The 19,137-nt window shown below is 29.5% G+C and overlaps 2 protein-coding genes across 2 annotated transcripts; both read left to right on the plus strand.

Annotated features, from left to right (window-relative positions):
- Positions 1–4,352: 4,352 nt before the first annotated feature.
- Positions 4,353–8,284, plus strand: LOC18101694 (carbonic anhydrase 2-like). Its single transcript, XM_052455465.1, has 9 exons — positions 4,353–4,587; positions 5,053–5,117; positions 5,390–5,533; positions 6,294–6,342; positions 6,775–6,891; positions 7,085–7,138; positions 7,245–7,330; positions 7,700–7,805; positions 7,958–8,284. Exons 2-9 carry the CDS (start codon positions 5,065–5,067, stop codon positions 8,120–8,122), a joined length of 774 nt encoding a protein of 257 aa, XP_052311425.1. The 5' UTR covers positions 4,353–4,587; positions 5,053–5,064; the 3' UTR covers positions 8,123–8,284.
- Positions 8,285–12,420: 4,136 nt separating this feature from the next.
- Positions 12,421–14,391, plus strand: LOC7473224 (uncharacterized protein At4g28440). The gene is made up of 3 exons (XM_002311740.4): positions 12,421–12,619; positions 12,799–13,030; positions 13,836–14,391. Exons 2-3 carry the CDS (start codon positions 12,805–12,807, stop codon positions 14,024–14,026), a joined length of 417 nt encoding a protein of 138 aa, XP_002311776.3. The 5' UTR covers positions 12,421–12,619; positions 12,799–12,804; the 3' UTR covers positions 14,027–14,391.
- The last annotated feature ends 4,746 nt before the right edge of the window (positions 14,392–19,137 follow it).

The raw sequence follows: 19,137 nt of genomic DNA on the forward strand, positions 1-19,137 counted from the left end.
AATCATTGAATGTGATATATTAAACTATGAAAACTTATAGGTGAAATGTTATGATTATTTGAATTTGATTCGAATAATTATGAAGTTAAATGTGTTAATTAGAATAGAAAAGATAATTGGATAAGAATTTCATTAGAAAAACTTGAATGGATTCCTTATTTTGGCTAAAATCATAACCGGCCATGAAGAGGGGTTAAGGTTAAGTGAAGAAATTGTTTGAGCTATGATATAATTGTGTGGAAAATAGATTATTTAGATAATGTAATTTAGTGAAGAGAATAAAAATGATAAAATAGAGGAAAGAGTGATGAAGAGGGAAATTTCATAAAAAGAAGAAGAAGAATGATATATGATTCTAATATAAAATTGATTTGATGACATGATAGAGGTTGTTGGAGGGTCGTAAATGGTGGGAACTGTGGTGCGACAGGCATACACAGGTAGGTGAACAATTTATCTTAATTGGATTAATCATATGTTTTTCTGTCAAACATTAAAATGGGTAATTATATGGAGATTTAATTTTAAGTAGATAATTAAGATTGTGATAAGAAAGGAATCAATGAATGAGAAACCTAGACGAATTTAGAAATATCCGAGAATGTATATTTAATTTTATGGGTATTCAAAAGTGAATACCGGATTAATTGGCTTTCAAATTGGGAATGCCAAAATTAGAAATATTCAAAAATGAATATTTATTTTTATGGGTATTCGAAAGTGAATACCAGATTAATTAGCTTCCAAATTGGGAATGTTAAAATTAGAAATATATGAGAATGAATATTTAATTTTATGGGTATTCGAAAATGAATACCAGATTGATTGGCTTTCAAATTGGGAATATTGAAATTAGAAATATCTGAGAATGGATATTTCATTTTATAGGTATGCGAAAGTGAATATCAGATTGATTGACTTCTAAATTGGAAATGCCAAAATTAAAATATCCGAGAATGGATAATTGATTTAATTAGTATTCGAAAGAGAATATCAGATTGATTGACCTCCAAATTAGGTCTGTCAAATTCAAAAATATTCGAGAATAGTTATCGAATTTTATTGGTGATAAAAAGGAAAATAATAATATTAGGTGGATTGAGTTTTTGCTAAATTTGGGAATGTTAATATATGAAACATGTATATGTGTGGATGTGCAATATTATTATTAAATAAAGTAAATAAACTGTGAATAAATATAGTTTTGTACTAATGAACATGGAAATATTTAAATTTATAGGTTCCTTTTAGCTTCGCCATGATTGATGTTCAACTATACATGAATTCTTTTTTGTATGCATTTTGCTATAAGTATTTTGTGTAGTAATGATGTATGGAGAGGATTAAGTCATTCAATCTAGATTAATATTTTGTAAACAATGCTTAAATGAATATGGTGTGTAATTAAAAGTAGATGTTTAATTGGCTAAGTAATAGTCAGTTAATTATTAGTTAAATGCTTATTTATTAGGATTCAATGAATATACTTAGGTAATGTTATTTGTTTTTCTATGTTATTAACAAGTTAGGTGTATTAAGTTTGTTTAGTCTCATTATTAGTTTGTTCATTCTTTTATTATTGTGCATTATGACATTAAAGGGTTGATAAATGTTGACTTGAATAGTCTTGGAGTTATGGAACATTAGATAAAAGTTTAGTATGAAGAAATTAATGGATTTATTATGGATTATGGACTGTGAAAGGACCAAGATAATTGGACCATTGAATATTGTGTATTTGAATTGATGATGATGTGAAATTGAATGATTATTGATAATTAGGATGTCCAAAGTACAAAGAATTCTGCTAAAATTTTGATAAAAATATAGAAATTCTTATGTTCTTAATTCTCTTAAATGTGAGATTTTGTTTAACAACTTGGAATTTAAATGGGGATGTTACAATGAAATTGAAAAAAGAGTTTTAATTATATAAAAAAATTAAAATAAATATTAATTAAAAGAATGGAGATCAAAATTAAAATAAAAAATAAATTTTATATTTAATTGATGGGTGAGATTGAAAATAAAATCAATTTTGTAAAAGAAGCAAAAAATATAAAAGAGAATGAGGCTTAAAATTAACATAAAAATAAAAACAATGTTGTAATTAAAAGACGGAATTGAAAAGAATATTAATTTTTACAAAAGAGTCAAGAAAAAAAATAGAAATCAAAACAATAAAGACCATATTGGAAAACATAATACCATCAATTTGAATTGAATGATGAAATTAAAAACCAATAAAACTTTTACAAAATGCCCAAGGTAAAAAATTAGAAACTTAAAAAATAAGGACCAAATTGCAGAATATAATATTTTATTAATTAGGATTCAAGGATGAAATTGAGAACAATAAAATTTCTACAAAATGATCAATATAAAAATTGAGAAAAGAATAAGGATTAAAGTTGAAATACCAACAACCAAAAAGGTCAAGCTGTAATTTTCATGAAAGGAAAGAGAGAAGAAGAGAAAAAAAATGAAGGCCCATCGACGACAAACTAGACCATCACCAAAGACATGCGTCATATCGAAAGGAAGAAGACACTACGACGCTTCCAAAGATATGGCGATGATTCCAAAGACACGGTTAAAGGGCATTTTTGAATGAAGGGAGACGCCGCACACGTTGCTAAAAGGCCTTGGGTGCCTCTCATCCACCTTCAGGTGTGCTACACGCACACGTCCTTTTTTATTTTTTTTTATTTAGCTAAATACAAAAGTTCCTCTAAGATGACTTTCTAATTAAAAAAAAAAACATTGTGAAAAAACAAGTTCCTCATGATTATTATTTTTTTATTTTAAATATATTTTCATAGTTTTACTATGCATTTTAATTGTTTATTATATTTGGTCAAATACCAAACTTTCCCTCAGCTTAAATTGTAATAATAAAAAACCCATTGTGAAATTATAAAAATATTCATTGATGTCAAGTTTAATTTTTTTACTTACAAAGATATTCTAGTCGTTTTACTATGTAATTAAGATAAGAAAATATTTATTTGTTTCTGATCAATTTAAAAATAACAAATAAGCTTTATAAAAAGTTAAAGCCAGTGCAAAGTTTTTAGATTTGAAGGTAAAAATACCATTATATTGTTCGAGTGAAAAAATCAAATAGACGTTGATGTTGAGCTACAATGGTTTTTTTTTTTTTTTTTTGGGGGGTGGGAATCTTTAGTCTTTTCTCCTTTCAACAGTGGATATCTAATTTAAGGCCGTTAAATGTGTTCTTCGTTTTATGGATGTTTTTAATATATTGCATTAAAAAAAGAATTTTAAAAGTTTAATTTGAACTGGGGTTGTTTAATAAAGAAATTGAAATTAATACGTAAATAAATTATTGATGAAAATTTACTTTTTAAACATTTCCCTTGATTAGTGAATTTCTAAGTGTTAATTTCCCCCCCTTCTTTTCACCCTTCCATTCCTATATATATACACTCCACCTCTAACTTTATTTATTTCCATTTTTTTACTTGTAAAAGGCCTCCAACAGCAGTTAATATGACTGCATGTTTTTGTTGTTTATTTTGTGATAAAAAGATCGAACATATTCTAGTAATATATTTATTGAAGTTAATATTATTCCACTTTTTTTTTTAATTTCTTTTATCAATTACATATATATGTCTACTGAATATATATATATATATATATATATATATATATATATATAATTTTATTTTTTATTGATTAATAAATAATAATTGATACTCATTATATACCCAAAACTCGATGAATAGTTTATGAATATCTAAGATAGTGTTTGAGAGTGTGGTAACGGTTGTTTTTCAAAATATATTTCGCTCGGAAAAATATTAAAATAATATTTTTTATTTAAAAAAAATTATTTTTGACATCAGCATATTAAAACAATCCAAAAACACTAAAAATAATAATTTAAAATAACAAAAAAATTCAATTTTTAATTAAAAAACAAGTTGAAATTCACCCCCAAATACCATCTAAATTTCTTATCCAATAAATATAATAAGTAGAATATAAATATTAAAAAATCAAACCCCCATGTATCTATTCATTCATTTTCCCTCGTGAGAATCGGTCACAAAAATCCCTTACCTTATCTCTTCAAATTCCACGACGCTCTGCATCTTGCCTCTTAATTATAAGAAACCAGAAGTTGTTAGAAAAAAAAGAATATATATATATATATATATATATATATATATATATATATATATATATATATATATATATAAAGTTGTTGGATTTATTAGCATAAGATAATAAAGAGTTCCATGTTGGATGTGAAAGCCTAATAAAGAATCCTTGAAACACTCAAAACTTCCATATAACAACTTTCCATTTTATCGTCTTTTGGATATTCCATTGGTAAATTTAATTTATCCACTTAATGTTATTTATTTATTTCTTTCTTATATTCTCGAAAAAATCTTTAAACATGAGCAAAAAAATTGTAATAATGGTCGAGAAAAACCTAAAGTAGCAGTCTCTCTCTATATATGGAGCAGCTAGATAGGCGAGCTGGTTGTGTGAACTCTGTGACCAGTTGCTAATTCTCACACACAAAGCAGCGGAAGAATCTTAGAGAGAAAGGTTAGATGCTTCGTTGGATTCTGATTCATCATTTTGTGAAATTAGAAACTGTTGCAGATTTTGTTCCTTTTCTTTCTTTTTTAAAATTTATTTTTTCACAAGGTCATTAATCAGCCTGGCTTATAATTAACAGCTATTATCTCTTTAATCTTCATCTCTTGTGTCTGTGATGTTGTTCTGACTTCTGATCATAGATATTTCTGCTTTCTTTCTTGATATATGTAATATAGTCTGCATGGCATAGTTTTCTGGCAATGAAAGGAAATGATTCCAGAAGAATTTTAGGGTAGATGGATTTGTTACTGATGATGATCTAATTAATTACTAGTTATTTATTTGGTTTTTCGTTATGGATTCGATCCAGCTCTGTGCACTAAAAATAAACTAATTCAAATGGATAGTATATATCTTCTGGTTTCTTTCTCTCTTTCTTTAGTATTTATCGTTTAAATGGATTATTAGCAGAAGGAAGAAGACATGGCAAACGATTCATACAAGGATGCCATTGCAGGACTGAGCAAGCTTCTCAGGTATACCCTAGTGATCATGAGTTTTCTACTTTCAATTCAGAACAAACAAACTTGAGATTTACTTACAATACTAATGATTTTCTGTCTTTTTTTCGTTCCTCGCTTGCTTATAAAATCCTTTCATATTTGACATTGATTCATGTACCTGTATTTTTCTTAAGTTAGAGTGCCATAGCTACTAATTATAGTAATAGGTAAATTCTTCTTTCATGGGGCCCAATGAATGGATTTAACTGACTGTTCTCTTCCTTTTGATCTTACCTCGGCAACAGTGAAAGAGCTGACCTCGGGAGTGTCGCCGCCGCCTCAAAAATCAAGCAGATAGCGGCCGAGTTGGAGGCGGCCGGTTCGAAGGAGTTTGACCCGGCCGAACGTATTAGAACCGGGTTCCTCCACTTCAAGACGGGGAAATATGAGTACGTTTCGTTTTAGCCTTTTCCTTTTGGTTCGGATAATATTTATTTAGTAGCACTCCATACGGCTGCTAAAGCACCATCAACTTTCCCTCTTCTTGTGCTTGTCCCATTGATAATTATTGCCTTCCTCCCATGATCTCCTCCCAAAACACAGAATTTACGGTTATCTTACTGTTACTGCTGTTAAACTTGGTTTAACTTGACCGTTCGATCAATCTGTTCCAAGGCTCTATTAGGATTTTAAAAGAATTAACTTGAAATTTATCTAATTCACTTTATAACCTTATTAAAAACTTGACCATTTTGATTTTATTTTTAAATTATTGATTAAAATTAACCCGTTTGACCCGTGAATTGAGCCATTACTCTCGGTAGTATTCTAAGTTAGATATAATAAGTGGTTAAGGTTATGTTTGAGAACACGGTGCAAATTGCATTTCATGAAATTTTGAATATTTTTTTTATTAAATATAATTTATTTTTTTTTATTTTCAGATTATTTTGATATGTTGATGTTAAAAATAATATTTTTAAAAACAATATTATTATAATATATTTCTAAACAAAAAATATTTTAAAAAACAACTATTATTATACTTCCAAAAACATATACGATATTGCCTTTACTAGGCCTGAAAATGTAAGTTTTTCACATATTATTGTTTGGCTTTAAAGTTTAGGAAGCTTCTTAGAAGGGTAGTTGCGATACTAGTAATGGCACAATTTGGCTAATAATCACATGAATATGCATCTTCTGCAGCAAGGATCCAAAATTGTACGGTGCCCTTGCTAAAGGCCAGAGCCCTAAGGTTAGTGGTCTTCTTCTTTTTTAAAAAAAAAAAAACTAGTATTATATACTTATTTATTTTAGAATTGAAATTTCCAAAATTCTATTAATAGAAAATATTACTAGTAATGTGCACAATTTCGTAATCCAGCTCAGCATTACCTAACCAACCTTGTATGCACCTATGCTTAGAGTTTTTTTTCCAATGTTACTTGTCTTCATTTTATTTACCTAGCTAATCCTGATGGGTGGTTTGCAACCATACGATGTTGATGTTGCGTTATGATGAGGATTCTTATGTGTTTGATTTATTTTAAGGTTTTTTAAATTAATAATTTTTTAATTATTTTGATTTATTGATGTTAAAAATAAAAAAATTAAAAATATTTGTAAATCAAAAACTATTTAAAAAAAACACATTCATCACATTCTTAATTCAACTACTATAATGCAGTTTTTGGTGTTCGCTTGCTCTGATTCTCGAGTTTGCCCTTCCCATATCCTCAATTTCCAGCCAGGGGAGGCCTTCATGGTCCGAAACATCGCCAACATGGTCCCGCCTTATGACCAGGTTTGCTTAACACTTAAAATTGATATGAACCTCTCCTAATGACACGTTATTTTAATCCCTTTAATTTGCACAGAAGACTGGGTCTATCTACTCTAACGTCGTTAATCAGTGATCAACTCATGATGCTGGTTCCGTTTGTTATTTTTGGATCGTCGACTGAACAATTTTGTCTGACTTCTGTTTTCTCCCGCAGACAAAATATTCCGGCGCAGGGTCCGCCATTGAATATGCTGTGTTACATTTGAAGGTCAATATGCCATCCTTGCTTTGCAATACTAAAATATACTAATACAATCATTATATTATATAGTTGTTGTTCTATTTATTGACACTGCCTCGCCTAATCAGATCAGGTGGAGAATATTGTAGTCATTGGTCACAGCTGCTGTGGTGGTATCAAGGGCCTCATGTCTTTCCCAGACGACGGGTCCTCTTCTACGTACGTACTTAAGCATTTTGATCACATTATATATATATATGATACATTTAAATTCCATCTGCATGAACACATGTTCTTTCGTTTGATTGCTTGCGAGTTGACTTAATAATTTAAATACATGCATGCCAGTAAAAGTGAAGAAAACACTCCCAATATTTTGGCTTGCCAGTCTGTCAGAAGTTAACCAGGCGATCTCCAGCATGTTACTACCTCACTGATTATGGATAATAATAATAAAAAATAATATAATACTATCGTCAAATAAAATAAAATAAAATTAGCTAGGTGCGAGAACCAATTACTGACTAACCAGCGGGGTTATTCTTCTGTTTCTTTTTTCTTTTTTCCTCTCTGGTTTATATAAAAAAGGGACTTCATAGAAAATTGGGTGAAGATCTGCTCAGCCGCCAAGACCAAGGTGGCAGCAAAAGGCGAAGGTTTAAGTTTCGAAGAGCAATGCCACAGCTGCGAGAAGGCAAGTATTAGACCTACCATGTTCTATACTAATTATTAATTAGCCTTAAAACTACAAGATCCATAATTAATTAGGTTTCAGTTAAATTAATTATGGACATTAAGGATCATGCATGGTTCCATTATATACCTCTCATCACTGAGCTGGTGCAGGAGGCTGTCAATGTATCGCTGGGAAATCTGTTGACATATCCCTTTGTGAGAGAGGCCGTGGTCAATGGTGCTGTATCGCTGAAGGGTGCCCACTACGATTTTGTCAAGGGAACTTTCGAGCTATGGGATCTAGATTTCGCAATTTCCCCGTCCATTGCTATCTGAGCTTAATTTCAATGCTTGTTGTATATGTTCTATCGAATAATTTTATTTTATTTTATTTTTGTTATGAAGGTGGGGTTTGAATTCCTTTTTTAAAAAAAAAAATAATAAGAGATAATAATGCTAACTGAGCCTTTTAAATAATATTTTTTGACAATGTGAAGCTTTGACCGGCATCATTTTAAATTTTAGCGTGCTCATTTTTCCTATCTTTAGAATCTTGTTTCTTTAAATTGTTGAATTCAGTTCAGTATCAAACATCAAGGTGAGGAAAAAAACTAAAAAACCAAGAAAACTAAAAAAAAATTAAAAAAACCAAACCGTGAAAAAAAAACCGATTAAACCGATTAAAATTTTGAAAAAACCGATCGGTTCGGTTTTATAAGCCTGAAACCGAAAAAACCAAATCGAACTCAAACCGAAAAAAACCGGAAAAAACAAAGCCAAACTGGAAAAAACCGAGCCAAACAGGTTTGAACCGGTTTTTATCCTAAAAAACCGAACCGAAACCAATCGGTTTGAACCGGTTTTGGTTTTTTTTTAAAAAAAATTCGGTTTGGTTACTTTTTTTTTATAAAAACCGAACCGAAAAAAAAATAATCACCCCTATCAAACACTAAATTAGGTGGTGCCATTGACAGTCATGGATGTAAAACTTGAACCGACATATCGTTCCAGGACCTGTACTAGTTGGGGTTGAAAAAAAATAGAAAGAAAAATTTTGGTTGAACCAATCAAAAAACCATGTTAATTTTATTTTTGAATGTTTTTTTTTGTTAAAATGATGGTGTTTAAAAATAAATTATGATAAATTTTCAATGGCTCAGTTTTTTTAATTCAAATTTATTTTTTTAATTTTATTTTATTTTTCAAATAATGATCTAAACAATTAATGCACATATTTTTAACACATGTCACATGATTTAACAAAATTAGATTAAAAAAAACAAAAAATTTAGAGGAATATAATGTCAGGGTAAAATAATATTCTTGGTAAAAAGTCATAAATAAACAAGAATACAGGGCAAAACACATTATTAACACCTCACTTTTCAAGATTTTTTCAGATTTTTAAGGGATTTGTTTTGCTTACGTTACTAGTAGAACTGCCATTGATTGTTAAAAAAATATATATATAACACACGAAAAACACATAAATAAACGGTCGAAATTTCCATTGTCTAACTAATTTTTTTAAAAAAATTCAAATTACTAAGAATTTCTTCTTCAACAATTAAAAGATAATATATTTTTCTTAATTTCTAATGAAGACTTCATTGAATAAGATTTATGTTTATATATTAAAAAATTATAAGAGCTAGATGTAATTTTTTTTCCTTCTTTTTATCTTTTTTTTTTAGAAGAAGTGCATGTCTATCGTTTTTTTTTTTAATTTTAGACCTTATGTCTTTTATTATTTATTTTAGTTCTCGACTCTTTTAGAAAAAAATATATTATATTTTTAATTTAGTCCTTAAATTATTATTTATCATCTATTATTTTATTTAATTCGGTCCTTATTCTTTTTATTTTTTATTGTTTTTGTTGAATCAATTGATAAAATTTTGTTGTTTTTAATTTCATCATTTAATCAAAGTTTATGTTGTTGTTTTTTTTAATTTAACTCTCATTCTTTTGATTTTTTTTTTCTTTTGTTAAAGTTTTTATCTTTTCAATTTAACTCTCCAATTTAATTTTTTTACACCCTATAATTTGTTTTTTATTTTGATTTCCACCCTTATTTTCTTAATTATAACTTTTTATGTAGTAGATTTTTCCCCTATTTTATCATTTAGCATTTGATTTACAAGAGTCATGAGTTTTAAGAGTTGATATGGATAGGGATTCATTTTTTTTTCATTTTCTTTTATGATTCTATCATACATAATTATTATTTTTTAAAAAATAATTTTGTGATTATTTTTAATTTTATTTTTATCAATTTATCTCGGTCTCAAAACTTAAGCCACAGGTTTTGCAGACCTTTTTTAATAGTTTTTTTAAAAAAAATATTTTGTTTTATATTTAATTTTTGAATATTTTTTTATTTTTGTACAAATATGCTTTATTTTATAAAAAATATTTATTTTGAAATAATATTTCTAATATGTCCGGCTTTGCGTTATATTTTTTTCTTTTATTTTATTCACTCAATTTCATATGTGTTTCTATTTCTATTATCCTTTATTGATTTTAATAAAAAAATTTAATAGACACAAATAGATTCCGGTCTCATGGCCTAAGCCATGAGTTTTGCATAACGTTTTTGAATTGAAGTTTTTTTAAAATGTTTTGTTTTGTATTTAATTTTTGAAGATTTTTTTTATTTTTTACAAGTAAGCTTTATTTTATGAAAAAATATTTATTTTGAAATAACGTTTTTGAATTGAAGTTTTTTTTAAATGTTTTGTTTTGTATTTAATTTTTGAAGATTTTTTTTATTTTTTACAAGTAAGCTTTATTTTATGAAAAAATATTTATTTTGAAATAAAATTTTGTTATATATGTAGCCTTGCATAATATTTTTTTTTCATTTTATTTTATTCATTCAGTTTCATATACGTTTTTACTTCCATTATCTTTTATTAATTCTCATAAACAAATTTAGTATTCACGGACGAGTAAATATTTTATTGTAAGAGATTAAATATTTTGATCTACTTCATCTCTTAATTTTTTTAGTTTCTCTTTTAGTTGCTGTCAATGATTTTTATGTAAAAAAGCATATCGAATTAGCTTGTCTACCCAATTTTGTTTTTAAAAAAGGGGTCAAATATCTAGTTACATATTTAATTAATGAATTATTCAACTTTTTCTATGAGTTTTATACTTTTTTTTGTGCTTTTACCTTTGACAATTTAATTATTTACTTGGTTACATATTGTTTCGGATTTTAATTATTTATAAATTGGCTTTTCATCATTCAACGAGGTTCATTTTTCCCTTTAAGGTATTACTAGTTTACATGCTTACGCTTACCCTGTAGGTTGAATTATTTTTGCGTCAAGCCGACGTTCTAGATCGAATTTAAAATTAAATATTATTGGATTTGTTTTAATACAATTCAATTGATTTGGTCAATTTAAAAGTATTTTTATCAATTAGTAAAAAAAAATCTAAGAATAAAATTAAAAAATAAAATAAAATTAACATGAATAAAAACCTTCAAATCTAACTTTTTCTTGAGTTTAGGTTTAAAATTAAATTGTGTGGAAGTTATCATAACAAAACTCAATTGATTTATTCATTCTAAAAATAATATAACTGTACAAAAATTTAAGAATAAAATTAAAAAGAAAAAAATTATTTTTTAAAATGTTTTTTATTTATAAATATATTAAAATAATATTTTTTTTATTTTTTAAAAATTAATAAATATAGAAACTTTAGAGAGAGAAAAGTCTTCGTCATGGTTTAGAGGAAAAACATCATGTGAATCATTAGTTATCTATTAAAAATAACTACTCTTTTCAGAAACATTAATTAATCACAAGACTTTTGACGAATTCATGTAATTATCCGAAATGATAATTTTTTTTTTGTATAAGAATTCTATCAAAGCTCTTCCCTACATTACCGAAGGGAAGTGTCAACCATTTTGATTTGCACCTTTTTTTTTAATATACGAAGCATTAGATGATTGAATTAAGATATCATATGTTGTTAATCAACTCGAAAGTAAAATAATCCTTTCAATCTAATAAACATAAAAGAGTCAAAATAATATTTTTTAATATTTAATTTTTTATTTAGCACATCCGTTGTAGATGCTATTGGTGATCTCACTACTAATATATAATTTTTATATTTAGTTAGTGTTATAAACTTGTTTATTTTTTATTATAAATATAATATAAAATATTTTTTTTTGAATTAGCAAGTATATATTTTTCATGATAAATTTTAATTTTAATAAAACAAAAATAATATTTTATAATTATATTATCACAAATACAAAATACTAAGATGACTATTATAAATTACATATTAAATTTTTTAATAAAAATATATAATCTTAATGTATTTCTTGTTTTTTCGAAGAAAAAATTCTTCTTCATCCTAAATAAATGAATAATGTTTTGAATTTCTTATTGAAATAAAAATTAGAAAAAAGAAAAATAGAAATGTAAAATTGATTATCTTTATTAAAAATAGCCCATGGGATTTGTTATGGGCCAAGTATTGGGGGGCTAGCAGGGCCGAAAGTAGGGTAGAAGTTTTTGATTGTGGGCTTTTCAGGATAGCCCCTTTCTTTCTCGACTTGTTAAAAGCTAGAAGAAAATTCAAGTCCGTAGACGAAGGAAGAGTCACGTGACGTGCAGAGAGAAGGGCAGCAAACCTTGGCCAATCAAAGGATCAAAGGTTGTTGTCGGTATTTTATTTGTATTTAGGCACAAAGACTCTCTTTGTAGATTCGACTCTGACGGCTACGTTTTTCAATCACTCAACCAGATCAGATCAGATCTCACCTCACCTCATCTCACGCTCTCCAATTTGCAGGTGAAAACCCTAACCCTAGCGTATCTAAAATACTAGGGCATGCGTGTTTCCTTTTTAATTTTCCATTATTCTGTTAAATGTTACTGCTCGATCTGTTCTTGGCGATTGGAAATTTGTGTTTTATTTTTTAATTAATTTAGAGTAGAATTTTTGGTGTTAAATGCCTTTTGTTTCTGCAGTTGAAAATGGCTGAAGAATCAAAACCGGGGTTGAGGAAGCCTGTATTCACCAAGGTTGAGCAGCTCCGCCCAGGCACTTTTGGCCACACTCTCACTGTGAAGGTTGTTAGTGTAAAGATGGTATTGCAGAAAGGGCGAGCTGATGGTCCTCAAGTACGCCAAATGAGAATTGCTGAATGTTTGGTTGGGGATGAGACTGGATTGATTATCTTTACTGCTAGAAATGATCAAGGTACTTTTCGTTTTTTTTTTTTTTTTGGTTCAGGCACTTTGATTGAATCAGCAAAATGGGGTTTAATCATTATAGTGTGTGGCTTGTTGGTTCCAAGTTGTTGTTCTTTGTTCTTGGATTCGAGGAGGGCAGACTTCCTTGTGATTAAATAGTTTTATCTTGAATTTGTTCAAATGCCCTCTTTCTTTGAGTGCTTGCAGGGTTCAATATTATTCTGGCAATGCAATTGTGTTTAGATTTCCCATCATTTCTCGATGGCTTTTTCTTTGTCAGAACTATTTATCTGATAAGATGTTTGGGTGACATTTTGGATCAAATTGATAAATCTTCATCAGACTAATTTGTACATGGCACCAAAAAAGAAAAACCTTTAACCATACCGATTGACATTGCAGTGGAGGTGCTTTTCAAAGCGTTTTTTGTGTGAAAAAAACATCAAATTGATACCTTTTTAGGTGGTTTTTGATGATTTTGATAAGATGAAAAACACTTTGAAAAAACCACTAAATCGCATTTACCAAACACACGTTAGTTCAGATTCTAGATGCTGCAACCATTTTCACTGTCACTCCCAACTAAATAACCGCAACCTTGTTTTGAGTTTGTGTTTTGGCAATTTGTTTGAGGCTTTTCTTCTAAAATATTTTTTTTTCAAAAGAGCACAAGGCATGTGTGGTTTTGGTTTCTTCATCTGTCAAGTGAGGAATTGATGATTTGAATCTGGATTATGCAATCCTGCATCTTTATTTTTGGATTTTCCTAGTCCTGTTTGTTTTGTTTAACTCATGTTCTTATCTTTTCTTAGTGGACTTGATGAAAGAGGATTCTACTGTGATCCTTCGCAATGCGAAAATCGACATGTTTAAAGGATCAATGAGGCTTGCTGTGGACAAGTGGGGCCGTGTTGAAGTCACTGAACCTGCTGATTTCACTGTGAAGGAAGATAACAACCTGTCGCTGATTGAATACGAACTTGTCAACGTTGTTGAAGAATGACTTCTGCATGGTGTTTGCTACTCAACTGGATGGTGACCTGAGAATAAAAAACAACTCAAGAAAAAGCAATTACTGTTAGAGGACATTATGTCCAAATGCATGTGAAAGTTAGTTTATGAAAGAGGATATCTGCAAAAGCTAATACTGCCCCAGTTGCTTTTACATTTCCCGTAAATCCAACAGCAGCCTTTGATTGGACTTCCAAACAGATGGTGATGGCTATGAATCAGTGAGTTCAAGCAGCTTCCTTTTAGAACTTGGTTTGGTTTGCTTACTGCCTATTTATTTTTGGACAGTTGTTGATCTTGCTCTATGTCATGACAGCTATAAAAATTACCGGAAGTTATGTTCTCTACTTGCTCTAATTTGCTTGGTTCTTGCTCTATGTCTTTGAAGTTCTGTTGTCAACTCCTATCTCTACTTTGTACAAATGTGAAAACCACAAATGGAGGCTGGACCAAGCCCTCCACTTCAGCTTTAGTATATGTGAGACAGTGAGAGTGGGTTTCCTTACGTGATTGTTCAAACGAAGCATTTTCGGGGAGGAGACTATGGATAGGTAAAGAGTTGATTTTCAATTACAAAACAAAGTTCTAATACGACTAAGCTCCCAACAGCAGCTAGTTCTTCCAATTGAATTGTTAATTCCTTTAAAATGTTTTCTTATCAGAAAAAAAAAAATCACTTTGTTTTTAATTTTGTTTCAAACAATTAAAAAAAAAAACAATTTTTTACATTCATTTTTGTATTTTTAAAAATTAACCTTGTAACCATTTTTCAATTTCAAATCAAACACTAACTGACAGTAAAATATGAGAAAATTTGATGTTTAAGTGGTTAAGGAGAGTATTTCCATTTATTCTTAAGTGAGAAAAAATAAACCTGAAAATATCATTTGGACATGGTGCCCGTAAGTTTCAACGGAACCCGGCGATTCTCAGATGATGGTGGACAACGCAGTGTACACCCAAAAGCTCCGGGCATGGGTCGTTTTCCTGGCCTAGGAGTGATAGGCTTGGTTGTTTCCAGGCTCATCCGTGCCTAGTGCCTAGGCTTGAAATTAGGCCCAAGTCTTGAAATTAAAAAATAATTTTTATAAATAATTTAACAAATAAACTTGAAAAGAAACTTTTCTATACTTTTTACTGTCTTGTTTATAGAGATTTCAATTTCTTAATGAAGATCAACAAAAAGAGTAATGATGTCTAATGAAATTAATCTTATGAATATTATATATAAATATATAGTTAATTAGTTAGTTATCTCATCTATTTGTTTTTGTAGCTAGGAGGGAGGAGAACTATAAATAACCTCCATGATTGTGTCATATTTTTATTTGATCGTTTCTTTACGGTTTGTTTAGAATTAAATTATATATATAATTGAATTTAATTTCATATGTGATTTGAATTCAATTAATACCATGTTATAATTTTTACATTTGGAATAAAATACTAAATCACATAACTAAATTTAATTATATTATTTAAAATAATTGTGGAATTGAATTAAATTAATATTATTGACTATTTTACAACATTTCCTTTATAAGGTGAAAGAAAATGAAAATAAAAATGCATAAGTTACTAGGTTGACCAACTTCTTTTTCTTTTTAATTAGTGCTTTTATAAAATGAGAATAATACCTTGATTAATCTTAATTAGTAGTTCATACATTTAATATTGATATTAAATAGCTACACAAGGAAACAAAATAAAATTTAGCAAAAATAATAAGCAGGTACGTATGTAATTCAATTATTTGTAAAAATCTTATTATTGTTGTACCAAAATAATATATTTTTATATAAATTATAATAAACTTTCTGAAATACCATGAAATCATATAGACCATCCAAAAGTTTGAAGATCTGAAAGAAACCTCCTTTTATACCTAAATCTCTCTTAATTAATACCTATATAAAAAAAAATTTAAATTAAGAAGCTTTAGAAATTAGATAGAGAATATTAAAAATGAAACTAAAAAATTTGACTAAAATCAAATAATAAAATTTATATCGTTCGTGTATAAAAAAATGTTCCCATTTTTTTGTATTTTTTTTTAACTATCTTTGTAAAATACTAGTTAAGCGCATTATAAAATAAAATAAAGAATTAACATGATATAATAAGGTTAAAAACTCAGGTCGATCCATGAATTGATCAATAAAAACCAATCAAAACTTGTTATTTTTTTTAAAATATGCTACTTTTCCTTTTTGATAAAATTAAAAAAAAATACAGATTAAGTTAGCGCATGGTTTAGCTGTGTACTGTCCTAACATGATCCCAAATAAGTGGGAATAGAACTGGTATGGAGTAAGAAACTCATGTACAAGTAGCCTATAATCACACACACACACACACACGTACACACACACACACAAGAAATCTTAGCAAGTGGGAATCTGGCTCCAATAGCAATCATGCCTTGTACTACCATGATGAAAGGGCCACTCAGATGAATGATAACGAGAAACAAAACCTATAATTAAGCCCCGACTTTTTTTCTTATTTTTTGGTGGAAAATGAAGCCCCGGCTTGATAAAAGAAGAAGGAATCCAAAGAAAAAAGAGGAGGTGAAAGATATTTTGCCTAGCGAGAGGACGAAAGAAAAATATTGATGCTCCTGTTCCCAAAAAAACAAATAAATTTGATACATGATGCTAACCATAGGGTGCATGAGTCTAAGAATTTCCATTATTAAATAAATAACAAAAAAAAAAGAAGAAAATAATATACTCCCCCCCACACACGCTACAAGCTGATCATCACATGGGTTTCTACCCACATACAATTTGTAATCATGCAAACAAGTCCTTAAATAAAAAATAATCTATATTTTATTATGTTTTTTTTTTCTCTTGCAACCTTCAAAGAAGAATTAGGATATTGTTACTGTTTAAGATTAAGATCTTTGTTTTTTCTTAGAATGATTATTTTGTATCAGTTCATGGAGTGGAAGAGCACAGTCAAGCCCTTTCTTTTGACTTAAAGACAACACCTTAGTGAGATACTCTGCAGCGAGAGGAACATGATTGTGGGAAACACAACACTTGCACGTAGTTGGTAGAATCTTTCTGTATCTAACCTTGAAAAACTGCTTAGAAATCTCGAGATGAGTTGTATTTTTGCAGGAAATGGGAATCCATGTGGGAGCTCATGAGGAAGGCAACAGCAGAAATATTAGAAACTCTCAGGTCTCAGGTCAAAAACCGCTGCACATTGCTCCTATAATTAACCAGAGCTGTTATTTCAGTATATCGAAGCATTTATATATATATATATTGGCACCTGTTTACTACTGTCTTGTCCGTAACAAATCTCTAACGTCTTCATGTGAATCATGTGTGGGGTAGAGACGTCGAGAAAGACTCTTTCGTCCCCAGCAACGTGAGGGTGGCTGCGGGCATGTTCATGGAGAAGACTCATGAGAACCAACGTACGAACTTTTGGTTCTCTTTGGCCTGCAAACAATTTTTTCTTGTCCATTTATCACGTTCATGTTCACATGGGTGGGTACCTCTTTAACTTTAGTTGATTGTTAGAGCGTCATCAATTACTGAATGTTGACGACACTACTGATCATTGGAGTTTTCGATTTTCGATATTATCTGCAGCCTCTTTGCTATTTTTAATTCCATCCATTGCCGTTAATTATACATCAATATTATTAACTTCGTTGATTGATCATAACCCGGTTATTTTTTTGGATCACTACGATATCTATTTGACCTATCTGGACTACGAATGAGTTTAAAAAAATTAACTCAAAGTTAAGTTGATTGATCCAATCATAACCCAGTTATTTTTTTTTAATTTTTTTAAAATATTAATCCCAAATAGTTGCGTCAAATCATCTTCAAATTAGGTTTAATAGCTATATTAGGTTTCATAACTTTTTTAATTCACTTCATGGTGGGGTTCTTTTAGTGTGTTCTACGTACGCACACAACTTGATAAACTCCTGGTTCAATGGACAATGATGGTTAATGGCAGATTTTAGTGAAAGACATGGAAACTATATATCCTCTTATGGTATTACTTGGAGAGAGTAATGATCTTCATATCAGTGTGCTTGTTGTATTCGAAACTGAACAAGTGTTCGAAGCTGAATAAGAAGACGCTGAGAAAAGTTGAATGGCTTGCGGTACCATTTTGTCAGCCTTTCTTTTGTTTTCTAGTTCTTTTCCTTTCTATCCATTGGTGCTGCTCTATGTAAATACTTTATCTCTTTTCATGGCGGCCATCCGCCAGCATGCTTTTTATAAAACCTTCTATGATTATTACTATGAAAAGAAAAACTATATTATATATTGTTGTTCCAATGTCATTTGCTATCCAGCTACTTATCTTCTTCTTCTTTTTTCCTTTTCGCTCCTAGCTAGGTATGCTCTCATAACTGCCTGCCTGCCTGCCTGCAGGTTACTTGGTCAATGAGCTAGTGACATTTTATTGGGAAAATAAAATTTATGGGTTGCTGTAGAGCTAGTGGGAATCAAACAAGATGGATCTTTTCGGGTGACAAAATGAACTTCAATGTAATGAATGGTATTAACTATTGATTTTTTAGAAATTGTAAGCGTGTGTGTGTGTGTGTGTGTGTGTGTGTGTGTGTGTGTGTATGACCTCGTATCTTGAACTGCTACAATGGAAGGAAAAACCACTCTTAGGCCGAACTGAGAAAGCGGTCTGGAAGTCCAGTCCAGGGGACAAGATCCAAACGTTTGGTAGCCTAGAACTTGTCAAAACAGTACGTAACCGATTGATTTACATGTTGGAAAAAAAGAAAAGAAAAAAACAGAGGGTCATGATGTATAACTGTGCTAAAACTCCTTCGTTTTCTCTGTATATATCCATGTGATGGATAAATTATGTCCTCCAAAGTCAACTTCCTTACTTGGCTGAGTGGATCTACAAGCATGATGGAGCATGTCCTGGGTTTGAATCATTTTGTCATTGTCCTAATTTTTTTCCATCTAATGTTCATTTTTTTTTCCCATTAGAACAATGCGATGGGGGAGATTTTATGAAAAAATTGAAAAGAGGATCCAATTGAGAAATGTTTGAAACATTTGAAATGTGATTGATAAAATATTTTATAAAACAACC

This window comes from Populus trichocarpa, chromosome 8 (assembly GCF_000002775.5).
Source record: "Populus trichocarpa isolate Nisqually-1 chromosome 8, P.trichocarpa_v4.1, whole genome shotgun sequence".
Lineage (NCBI taxonomy): Eukaryota > Viridiplantae > Streptophyta > Magnoliopsida > Malpighiales > Salicaceae > Populus > Populus trichocarpa.